This window comes from Peromyscus leucopus, chromosome 2 (genome assembly GCF_004664715.2).
Source record: "Peromyscus leucopus breed LL Stock chromosome 2, UCI_PerLeu_2.1, whole genome shotgun sequence".
Lineage (NCBI taxonomy): Eukaryota > Metazoa > Chordata > Mammalia > Rodentia > Cricetidae > Peromyscus > Peromyscus leucopus.
In genome coordinates, this window is record NC_051064.1 from 21,243,994 (window position 1) to 21,256,000 (window position 12,007).

At 43.3% G+C, this 12,007-nt stretch overlaps 1 protein-coding gene across 17 annotated transcripts in view; it reads left to right on the forward strand.

The window, feature by feature from the left end:
- Asph (aspartate beta-hydroxylase) overlaps positions 1–12,007 on the forward strand; it is a 340,882-nt gene that overhangs the window by 199,511 nt on the left and 129,364 nt on the right. For all 17 annotated transcript variants that reach the window (XM_037202420.1, XM_037202409.1, XM_037202410.1 and 14 more), the window contains 2 exons: positions 6,053–6,144; positions 6,501–6,634. In XM_037202420.1, the coding sequence (XP_037058315.1) occupies positions 6,053–6,144; positions 6,501–6,634 (226 nt within the window). The remainder of the gene's footprint in view (positions 1–6,052; positions 6,145–6,500; positions 6,635–12,007) is intronic.

Consider the following 12,007-nt stretch of genomic DNA (forward strand, 5'->3'; position numbering starts at 1 on the left):
ACTGTAAAATGTAGGTGGTGCTATGTACATAATGATGCCAGCATGGGTTTTGTTGTTTTTAGTGTTTTATGGCTGTTTTCTAAGTCCGTATTCATGATTTTCTTCTTCTTGTTCTTTCTGTTGATTTTTTAATTGTTCTGGTAAACATTTTGATTGGAAGGCCTTAGTAAATTCATTACATTCTTTACTAATATAAACATTTAAGGTTAGTGAATATGTGATTTAAGATGCTTCATCTACACTGTGTGCAATTTTTCACTTCAGTTATTAGTTTTAATATAGACTGAATTTATGTCCTAATTTCCATTTTGAATAAAATAATTGTGTGTGTGTGTGTGTGAGAGAGAGAGAGAGAGAGAGAGAGAGAGAGAGAGAGAGAGAGAGAAGGAGAAAGGGTGTTGCAGAGATTTAACCTCAGAACTTCACATATGTTAGGCAAACGATATACCAGCAAGTTCTATCCTCAACTCTTGTATTCCTTTTTAAATTATCAACTTTTCTATTATATTTTTGATTATTTAAAACAATCTTTAAATTTAAATGTATTTGATAATATTTTTCTCCTCCTCAAGTCCTTCCAGATTCTCCCCTCCTCCTCACCTACCCAACTTTAAGTTCTTTCTCAAAAACCAAACAAAAAAATACAAAGACAAAACCACCCAAAACAACCCCCCTCCCAAACCCACTAAACTGTGACCAAATAAAAGCATACAAAACAACTGTAGAGTCCATTATATGTTGTTCAACTTCTCCTGAACATGAGGCCTGCCCTGTGTGTCACTGTATTCGAGAAAACTGATTTTCCCTCTCGCTTTATGCACGTTGACTTAGAGGGCCTTGCTCTCCTGGTGTCCTCCATCCCCTATGGCTCTTGGGCTCTTTTATGCCTCCTCTTCTGTAGGGCTCCCTAAGCTCTGAGGAGAGGGATTTGATGGAGACCTCCTGTTTAGGGCTAAGTGTTCCAAGGACTCTGTCTCTGTCTCTCTCTCTCTCTCTCTCATTCACACACACACACACACACACACACACACACCTGGTTGTGAGTTTGTATTTGTTCCCATCTGCTGCAGGAGGAAGCTTCTCTGATGATGACTTAGCAGGGCACTGATCTATGAGTATAGCCAAGTGTTATTAGGAGTCATTTTTTCTTCGTTTTTATTTTTTATTTGATTTTATCCTAGGTCCCTGAGCTATCTAGTCTCAGGTTCTTGGTCACCCAAGCAGTGTTGGGTATGGGTTCTGTCTTGTGAAGTGGGCCTCATGTAAAGCTGGATCTTGAGGTAGACCAATTCCCCTCTCCCTGAGGAAATGCCACACTGATTTCCATAGTGACCATATAAGTTTGCACTCCCACCAGCAATGGAGGAGTGTTTCCCTTACTCCACATCCTCTGCAGCTTGAGCTGTTACTTGTGGTTTTGATCTTAGCCTTTCTGACAGGTGTAAGATGGAATCTCAAAGTTGTTTTGATTTCCATTTACCTGATTGCTAAGGAGTTAAACATGTCTTTAAGTGTTTCTCAAACACTTGAGTTTCCTATATTGAGAATTATGTTTTGATCTGTCCCCAATTTTTTAATTGTATTATTTGTTTTCTTAATACCTAGTTTCTTGACTTCTTTATATATTTTGGACGTTAGTCCTCTATCTGATGTGCAGTTTATAAAAATCACTTCTCATTCTGTTGCCTGCCACTTTGTCCAAATGACAACCCAGACATTAAAGGCTAGGCACAAAACCAGAAGAATAAATGTAAGAATAATCAACTTTTTAGATTGAAGAATGATAGAATTATGAAGAATGATAGAAATATGATGTATTTTCTTCACAAATAAGTTTGTAAATGGCTACCTGCAGGACTAGGGGTCTGGGTCAGTATTAGATACTTGCCTGGGATGTTCAAGGCTCTGTGCTTGCTCCTTAGAACTCTAATACATTGCTATGTAGCTACTGTTAAACATCTGTCTTGCTTATAAATTAAACAATTATTGCCAATAATGACTAAAATACAGAGGAAATCTGCCACACATATTTATTCTAGAGCCCAGGGGAAATGGTGCTAACGGATCCTCCATCATTTCTAGATGACTGAAGCTCTAAGTCCTCTGCAATCTGCTTATGACCCAGAATATAATGAGATGGGATTATTAAATTATTAAATTAAACTGCATTTTAATGCACAGGACTTGGAAACAACTATCATAGTTTACACTGTTGTGCTGAGCAGCCACAACCCATTGATCAGAGTTCTCGTGAATAATGAAATTTGTCTTCTCTGTGGAAACATGAATCCTAAGAAGAATATACCCAGGTCTCCAGCTCCATGAATATATCTGATAAAGTCACATGCAAGGGATGCATTTTTCTTTTATATTTGCATTGCCTGTTAGATCTCTTCCTTGAATCATTTTCCCAAAGAAAACAAGTTTGCAACTTTTTAAGAATTAACTTAGGTGACAAATAACGAAACCATTAGCAAATCCATTGCCTTACCAATGGACAGACATTCCTTGTTCAATTACAGAGCCAACTGAATGCCTCCCACCTTGTAACCTGTGATGTGATGAAATGAGAAAGTGTGCTTTGAAGCATAGGACTTGGAACTCACAGTTCTTGGTTACAGTCCTGAATGTATTATCTCTTGCTCTATCCTGAATCTCCTTGAAAAGAATAATGGAAATAGTGGTATTGAGTGTGGAGTCATTATCACTCAGTGAATACTACAGAGAAGCGGACACAGTTATATATATGAAGTGATTCTGCAGTGTTGCTGTGTAATAGGAACTCATTAGTAACAGGTAGTAAAGAGGTGGCTTGATGCCTATATTAGTCAGGGTGTTTGGAATGAAAGAACTTACAGAATCTCTCTCTCTCTCTCTCTCTCTCTCTCTCTCTCTCTCTCTCTCTCTCTCTCTCTCTCTCTGTGTGTGTGTGTGTGTGTGTGTGTATACATAGATAAATAGGTAGGTAGGTAGATAGACAGACAGATAGAAGATTTATTAGGATGACTTATAGGATGTGGACCAGCTAACCCAATAGTGGCTGCCAATGAATAGAAGGTCCAAAGCTGGATGTTGTCTGGTCCACAAGACTGGATGTCTCAGCTAGTCTTCAGTATACACTGGAATCCCACAGAAGTAGGTTCTAATGCCAGTGGAGGAATGGACTTGCTAGTGAGGTGAGTGTGGTGATACATCTGTAATCAAAGAACTAAGGCTTGCCTGAAGATCAGGGGACAGAGCCAGCCACAGAGACCAGGCAGTGGTGGCACACACCTTTAATCCCAGCACTAGGAAGGTTGAGACAGGAAGTGATATGGCTGGGGAGAGAAAGGAATATAAGACGGGGGGAGACAGGAATTCGCTGTCTTGAAGAGGCTCTGTCAGGCTGAGGAGTTGGTGAGATAAGAGTTGGTGGCTGTGATTTGCTCTTCTTCTCTGACCATTCGACTTTCACCCTGATATCTGGCTCTGGGTTTTTATTATAAGACCATTTAGGATTCGTGCAACAGGTGAGAGCAGGCATGCAAAGAGAGAAGCCTCCTTCTTCCACGCCCTCTACACAGGCTGCCAGCAGAAGGTGTGTCCAGAGTAGAGTTGGATACTCCCATCTCAAAAGATCTATATTAAAGGTGTGTCTTCCCATCTCAAAGATCCAGAGCAGAAGTGGATCTTCCCACTTCAAATGATCTAATTAAGCAAAAATCCCTCACAGGTGTCCCTAGCCATTTGGGGGTTATAGTTAATTCCAGATGTAGATAACCAAAATAGCCATCACAGGCCTATCTAAACACCTGGATGTTGGGTCCATGCGAGCTAGATTGGAATTCCCAATTCTCTGCTCTTTCATTTACTGTGTGACCCGTCTGTGTGTCATTTTGTCCTCCATGTAATACAGCCTGAGTGCCTGCCTTCCTGGGCACATCATACATCACTGTAAGCATCTGACCATGGTGAGCACTGTGGGAATGTTGTGTTTGGTAGACTGATCACACGTGGGTACTCAGAACTACAGGTTGCAAGCCACAGATGTTGAACCACTACCACACAATCTTCTCCTGAGAGAGAATCTGTATTTTCCAACTGTAAAAGATACACAAGGTATATCCCTAATACTTGAGACCAGAAATATTTCAGGTTTCAGAGTTTTTCAGATCTGGGGAATATTGGCGTGGACTTTGCCAATTGAACGTTTATGATCAAAGCATGGTCTAGACCTGAGATCATTTGACCATTATACACAGAATGCTCAATTAGTATCAGATTGTGGATATTTAGGTTAGGCGTCCTCACTTTTTGTGTGCATACAGATCTCTAACCCAGACCTGACCAGGCAAAGTCCTGGCGACAGGATCCATCTGGTAGCCCTGACACAATGACCAGTCAGGTGCTGAACAAGTGTGCTGCAGGACACCTAGCTGCTCAGGTGGCTTTTCCAGCTACCAGGCTTCACCCAGCCCCAGCCTGAGCAGCATAGGCCATAGCTGAGGGTCTCCTGCCAGCCCTTCCCTAACTGTGCTCACAGATGCCCTGGAAAGCCAGGGCTAAGAATTGCATTATGATGTTAGTCCTCCAAACTGATGTGAATTGTTTGGCTAGTTGGGATACATTATTACTAACTAAAAAGAACAATAGTGGTGTACTTAATTAAGAAGCCAAGAGTTCATCTACAAAGAGCTAATAAAACTGCTTAAGCTTTTTCCTAAGTCTAGTAGACCACTTGAGTGAGGCAGAAGTCATGGTGTTGTATTTCTTAGAATTCATTTTGTTCTCAGCATAAGATTATCTTGATACATATTAACATTAAAGCCAAACTCTTCTTTAGATGTAACTTCTTTTATAAGAGTTTTGAATAGGAAAACAAAAATTTCCGTCATAAAATATAAATTCATTATTTCCCTCCTCTATGAGAGCAAGTGGTTTTGCATACATTCAAAGCACATCTTCCCAAGAAGAGTGTGGAGAAATTTTAATGGTCCAGGATGCTAAAGAGGATGCCCAGAAATCTGTGTTCTTGCTACAGTTATTCATAAAAAAATTTTCACTCAAAGATTCTCACTCTCTATTTAAATGGCACTTTATCAACATTTAAAGATTCTTTATACATTGAAAAGTAGACTTAATTCCAACTTCAAATATTTTGATATCTCTTAGAAATGCATTTTAGGTTAGGTATAGACTATAAGGCATTTTTCTTTCCAATGTGTACTATGTAACAAATTGGCACAAACCAGTGACTTGAAAGTGTGGTTCAGAAGCCTGCAGGGGGCTTTACTGGCTAAAACCAAGTTGTTATCCTGCAATAGGCTTCAGAATCTTGAATCTGCCATTCAGTCTAAAGCCGGCAATAGCTGCTCAGTCTTTTATATCTGAATTACTGATTCTTCTCTCTCTCCTTTGCACATTTAAGGACCCTGTGATATCAGCCTCTGTCTTTATCTTGGCCTTCACATTTCTACAATGAAGGTGATTATACAATCACATGTGGTCCAAATGGGATGATATAAAGTTATACTGCAATTTGTTTTTTGGGGTGTGTGTGTGTGTGTGTGTGTGTTCAGTGTGGGGGCCCACAGAGGCTCCTACTAAGGCCTTACTCAAGGTCAGAAGGTCTGAGCTTGCTTTATCCAGCAGGGCTCCATAATGGGATGATTTGGCCAAGGATGTGGTTACCAGGTGTTTTGAAGGGTCTATACTTGCTCAACCTTGGAGGGAGGGTCTTTTGCCCTTCCCGTGCTGTTGTATAAAATGCCCATCATAGATGAAGTCCAGGTGACTGGCTATTGACCCAGGGCCCTCCTGAAGTTTTCCTGTGTCTCCATCTACATTTCTATCTAATACTTCCTCATTCCTCACTCCTCCCCCCAAGAATCCTTTTGACAGGTCAAAGCTGGTCCCCAACAGTTTAGTAGGGTCTCACTATGTTTATCAAGTTAGTCTTGAACTCTAATCTCAAGTGATCCTCCTAGTTAACTTCCAGAGTATCTGAGACAACAGATGCACCATGGCAACTCTGATTTGCTTCTCACAATCATTTTATCATGTTTTATTCTAGGAAGGAAAAATGAGAATGCCTGTAAAGGAGCCCCTAAGACCTGTGCTTTACTAGAAAAGTTCTCCGAGACAACAGGATGCAGGAGAGGACAGGTACAAAGGATGTTTTCAGAGGTGGGAAGAACACAGTGTGTTGTCGGAAAGGAGGTGGAACTGACCTTTTCAAAATCACAATTATTTCCCTCGGTGCAATGGATGTCTCTTTTTCTATAAACTTTTTAATGAAACATAATTTCACATGGTTGGTGTCAAAATTTGAAGGTGAAAATGTTGAGTGCTGTGTCACTTTGTGGAAAATGAGAGTGTTTGTTTTTTTAGTTCCTTTACAAAGAAATAGGATATGACTATAAATCCCAAGGGTTACAAAGACTCTCCTATACATTGATGCTGACTCTGCTGCTTCTCCATACCCTGATAAGTGGATGATTGGGTGTCATCTTTCTGTGCAGATCAAATATTCCATCATGCACCCTGGAACTCATGTGTGGCCACACACAGGACCCACAAACTGCAGGCTCCGCATGCATCTAGGGTTGGTGATTCCCAAGGAAGGCTGCAAGATCCGGTGTGCCAATGAGACCAGGTATATTTCCTTTGTCATTTGTCTTTTTCACCCATCACTTAACAGCAGGTGTTCCTTACAGAAAGTCTGTGTTCAGTGGGATGTGTCCCTTTCTTTGTAGCTAAAGTAGACAGGAATGAAGTGATTTGCATCCAGATTCTAGTCTGTGACCTTTGTGTTTTCTGGAAGGGTAGAGATGCCATTTGAAGTCAGGGCAGGTGTCTGTCATTTACCCCAGACCTCTCATCTGCCTGCCCAGCCTCCTTGTTTCTTCTGGGTGGACAGCCTTGCACTCAGAGTCAACTCACTTGCCTTGAGCTCCCCACACTCTGCACTGCCCTTAAGTTTCCCGAGCTTGAGTTGTGCATACGTACAGGAAGTCTGCCCCCCCCCACGCTCCCCGTGAAGAACTCACCCTGTGGTGTTTGCTCTGCTCTGTGACGGTTCGTGTGACAGCTCGGTTCGGTGAGTGACTACCACTTGCAGAACCATTTCTGTCACTGTGTGATCTTGACTAGTCACTTAATCTCCTTAAATCTCAGCTTCCTGGCTTATAACACTGGCAATAACACCAACTTTGCAGCGTTGTGCCATGGATTAAAGGGAATGATCCCGAGAAGCACTTAATCCTCCTCCTGGCATCTGCAAGGCCACAGCAAACGTTAGGATTCCATGAGGTGCTCCTCCCTTTCTAATCACAGCAGCTGATTCACCCTCTTGTGAACAAGCCACGTTGACAGAGCCTCACAAGCTCTCCCTTTTGTGAGGAATTTTCTAGATACTTCTTTGCCTTAGAAGTCTTTTTATCTATCCAAAGTATACTAATTACTAAGATCCAATTTCAGCTCATAAAAATAAGACCTGCAGTCCGACATCTTAGGCCGTGTGCACAGTGTGGGCCTCAGTGGTTCCTGGCCAACTATCATTGCTGTTAATGTCCATTAGCTTGATGATCATGCTGAAATGGAAACTCCTAGAGATGGGAAACCAAGATGCTATCTTCCTCTCCATTCCTTGTTGTCTCTCACAGGGGACAGAGGGTGAGACAAATGTTAAAAAACTCACACTGGCGGATCACCTGGGGCTTTCCTCTCCCAGACATACATGATCAAGAAGATTGCAGGAAAACCAACGCTACATAGCCCAAGGGGAACACAGGTCAAAGGTTACAAGTGGGTCATTGGCCAGGACCGCACTTGCCCCTAAGGCTTGGGAATCTTGGGTAGTATTTTGGCATGTTTGTTTTTAGACAAGAAGGTTATACTTACTGAAAGCTGAGAGGAGAACACACGCAAAAACATCTACAAAATCAGCGGTGCCAACTCTGAGGAACGCTGTATGGTTCCGCAGCCAAGAGTGGAGACCACATGCAGAGGGAGGTGGGAGAGTAAGTGTGGCCAAGGCCGAGTCATAGGAAGAAGGCTTCTGACCGGACTCACGGCTCAGTCCACAGCTGGGGAGTTATCGTCTGAAGGGAGAAGATGGGGGCAGCAGCTGTAGCTGACATGGAAATGTCCCAAAGTGAAGAAGAAGAGTGGAAACTGGGAGCTGGGAAATAACGGGGAGTAAAAAGCAGCAGACACAATGAGGATTGCCTCCGGAATCCTCAGAGGTGTGGCAACAGAAGCCCACAATGGCGCTTTCCATCTTCAGCAGGAAGGCAGTGGTGCCTGGACAAATATTGACTGCTGGAAATGTGTGAGGCAAGTTTAGAGAAGGAAAATGAATTTAGTGTTTGGACATGGTTTATTTATCTTGGTCTTGGACATAGAAATATCAAAATGCTGGCTGGAACTAGAACAGAGACCTACCATTCAGGAGCAAAGTCAGATATGGAGGCGGACCTTTGAGAGGCAGCTTGACAGACAGCTGCGTGGTGACAGGAATAAGAAGAAGCCACGAAGGTGTCTTGTAAAGCCTTTGGAAGTTCAGCATGGGCTTCGGTGTCTCTCATTGCATTGGGTAGGATGCTGTGGGAAGCAGAGATGGACACCAGCATGAGGAAGTGAATAGAAATGTCTGGTCTCGCTCCTTAAACCAGCTAGTGTTTTAGAACTTGTCTGCTGGCTTTCAAGCATTTCCATGTGTGTTTTGTCTCTTACTCTCTCCCTCTTTCCTTCCTTCCTTCCTTCCTTCCTTCCTTCCTTCTTTCCTTCCTTCCTTCCTTTCTTCCTCCTTCCCTCCCTCCCTCCCTCCTTCTCTCCCTCCCTTCCTTCTCTCCCTCCCTTCCTTCCTTCCTTCCTTCCTTCCTTCCTTCCTTCCTTCCTTCCTTCCTTCCTTCCTTCCTTCCTTCCTTCCTTCCTCCTTTCCTCCCTTCCTCATGTCTGTTCTGCTTGTAGCTACTTGTAGTAAAATTACTAAATTCAAAATCCCATTAGGCTGAGGCAGGAAAGTATGGAACTGATCCTTGTCTTGAAGAAAGCTCACTTTGAAGAATGGCCATGGCGGGCAGGCAGGGAAGCAGGTGGGTAGAGCCAAAGGTATAGCCAAGAAGTCTCTGGGAGCTCAGAATGTTTGGTGACTTCCCTGGCATTGCCCATCTACATGATTCTTTGTTTCAGACACACCAGTCGGTCATGGCCACGCTTGAGGATGAAAGCCATGTCACCCCATCCCGGAATCTTTTTTTGGCTTTTGAGGCAGGGTAGCCCTGGCTATCCTGGAACTCTGTAGATCAGGCTGGCCTTCAACTCACAGAGATCCGTCACCCTCTACCTCCAGAATGCTGAGACTAAAGACATGTGCCACCACCCCTCAGCCCCCCCCCTGAATCTTAAACTACCCCTAAATTAAAGGTCCTCACCAAACAGAGGTCACACAGTTAACCTTGAGGACTCTGGATAAGATATTAACTTGTAGCCCATCAATTTCTCCTGAGCTAAGACATACTCCAGTTCATGTGACTTTAAGGAGCTGCTAACAGCATTAATTTGCAAGTGGTCCACTTTGCAAATTCAGTCATTATTAAAAAGTGTCCACCACCCATCTACTGATTACCAGGCACTGATTCTGCAGAGAGCTGGGAGCATGGAGACCCTTGCTCCTCACTGTGGCGGCCTGCCAGCATTCCTCCATCCCTGCTGTCATAAGTGGCCTAGCCTGGGGTGCATTGTCATCTTAACCCTTAACTCAGTGGTGCTTAGAATGGGTTTAGTATCTCATTGGCAAAATAATGCTTTTCATAAGAGAAATGGGTTGACTTAGCTAAAATGCTGTGTGATGCCTGAAGTACAAATACCAGAACTGAGTAGTAGATGGTCTATAAAAACTTAGAATACAAAGGCTTTCAAATGAAAACCGGAAGCTTTGTCCTGTGATCAGTTGTACAAGGACTGCATGTCAAAACAAGCACACACTGGGAGAAGTCAGGCTTCCTTGTGCTGGGTGTCAGGCAGTGGTTTTTCAGAGCTTCGCATCTGGCCTGCTCAAAGAGTAGATTACCCATTCAGTTTGCTTGCTGTCATTCTCAGGTCTAGATAATCAGATTTCTGCTTCTCTAGAACCGTGGGATTCCTGCCAGGGTACGAGTTCTTTAAATAATCCATCACTGCAACACAAAACAGAGTTCTTTCTCTGATGGTGAGCTTGAAAGATGTGCAGCCTCTACACCATAAGACACCGTTTCAGATTTACAAATGCCTTCTGATTGCAAGGTCAGATTGTGTGTTCCTTGGAAATAATTGAGAAGACGCAGAGAAACCCAATGCAAAGGATTGTTTGTCACTCAGAGGTAGCATCCAATTGCTTCTTGGTACTGACATTAGTATGTTCTTAATACCAGTGATACAGCTGCAGCCAAGTCTAGGCACTGTAGGTACAACATCATTCCTAACCATAATCCCTACTAGGGTAGTCAGGTTTATTAAAATCCTTGTATAACAATTGAGAAGACTATGCTATCAAAACACTGCCCGCTGGGCCGTGGTGGCGCACACCTTTAATTCCAGCACTCGGGAGGCAGAGCCAGGCAGATCTCTGTGAGTTCCAGGCCAGCCTGAGCTACAGAGTGAGTTCCAGGAAAGGTGCAAAGCTACACAGAGAAACCCGGTCTTGAAAAACAAAAACAAACAAACAAACAAAAAACCACACTGCCCATAGTGACGTTTGTACTAGTTTCTTTGGGATTTGTAAATGGCCACATGATAAATGATGTAAGGCAACAGAAGGTCATTCTGCCAGAGTGTGAAATCAGGGTGTTTGCAGGGCTGCCTTCTTCGAGGGTCTAAAGAGACTGTTTGTCCCTGTCTCTTAATTCTGGGGTGTTCCTTGCCTGGCAGATGCCTAACTCCAAGCTCTGTCTCAGTCTCCCCTCCTCCTCCCTGTCTCTTCTTGTTTCTTATGTGATGTGGACACTGCCAGATTTCGGGACCTACCCAGACTAATACCCTTTTAAATCATAAACTTGACATCTGCAAAGATTTCCATTTCAGAAGAACTTTCTAGCAGATGTGTCTTTTGTATTAACAGATAGTCAGCAATAGGCTCTGTCCTAGGCATAGTGACTTAAAACTGTATTCCTAGGCCCAAGCCCATAGCCTTGCTGAGGCAAATAAGAGGGGCCCACCTCTTCCTGGGTCACTGGAAAAGCACTGTTAAGATCTGTTAAAGTCACTATTAATATTAATGACAAATTCTTTACATTCTTACTGTAAATACTCCTGTCTTGTCCATTTACCTGTAAATAAGTGAATGTAAATGGTGGGGATGGAGAATGAGACTCCCTACATGGCTTTTTATTGGACCCTTTGCCTGCCATAGTTGTCTTGAACAAAAGGACTTAGTCATATAGCCAGCCAAAGTACTTTTACCAGCACCATCTGTCTGGAACACTATTTAGATGCCTTAAAAAAAGCTAAGTGATGCCCACAGCTGATTACCTCAGCCCCTGAAAGCCATCAATTTGTACCAGAGCTTAAATGAACTCTGATAGTCCCTGCGACCATTTCTTCCCAGACCACTGAGGGGAGGACTTTTCCTGGCTGTCTCGAAGAAGGACAGCAGTGACTGGTGCCAAGAGGCAGGGCTGTGATTGGCTCAAACCTAAGCAAGGCTCTTTGGTTCATTCCACCAACTGGAATGCACTCCTCTGAGCTTCGCCTGGTCCTGTAATGTCAAGTCCAGTAAAAAAAAAAAAAAAAAAATCTCCCCTTGCCTGTGCTTAGTAATGTATGCTGACCTGGTAACACAAAGAGAAAAACGGAAGACAGCAGAAACGAGGCAGTGGCAGTGATTGCTGAGAAAGGTCAAGCTAGCCAAGTCTCTGGCCCTGAAGAAGCTGCTGGTCAGGGCAGGAGAAAGAAGGGCTGCTGAGGTAGAGAGACGGCAAGAGAGGGTGGGGAACTGATACTGAAGAAGGAGCAAATGCTTCCAGGGGCCAGCGCCGAGAACCTGCAG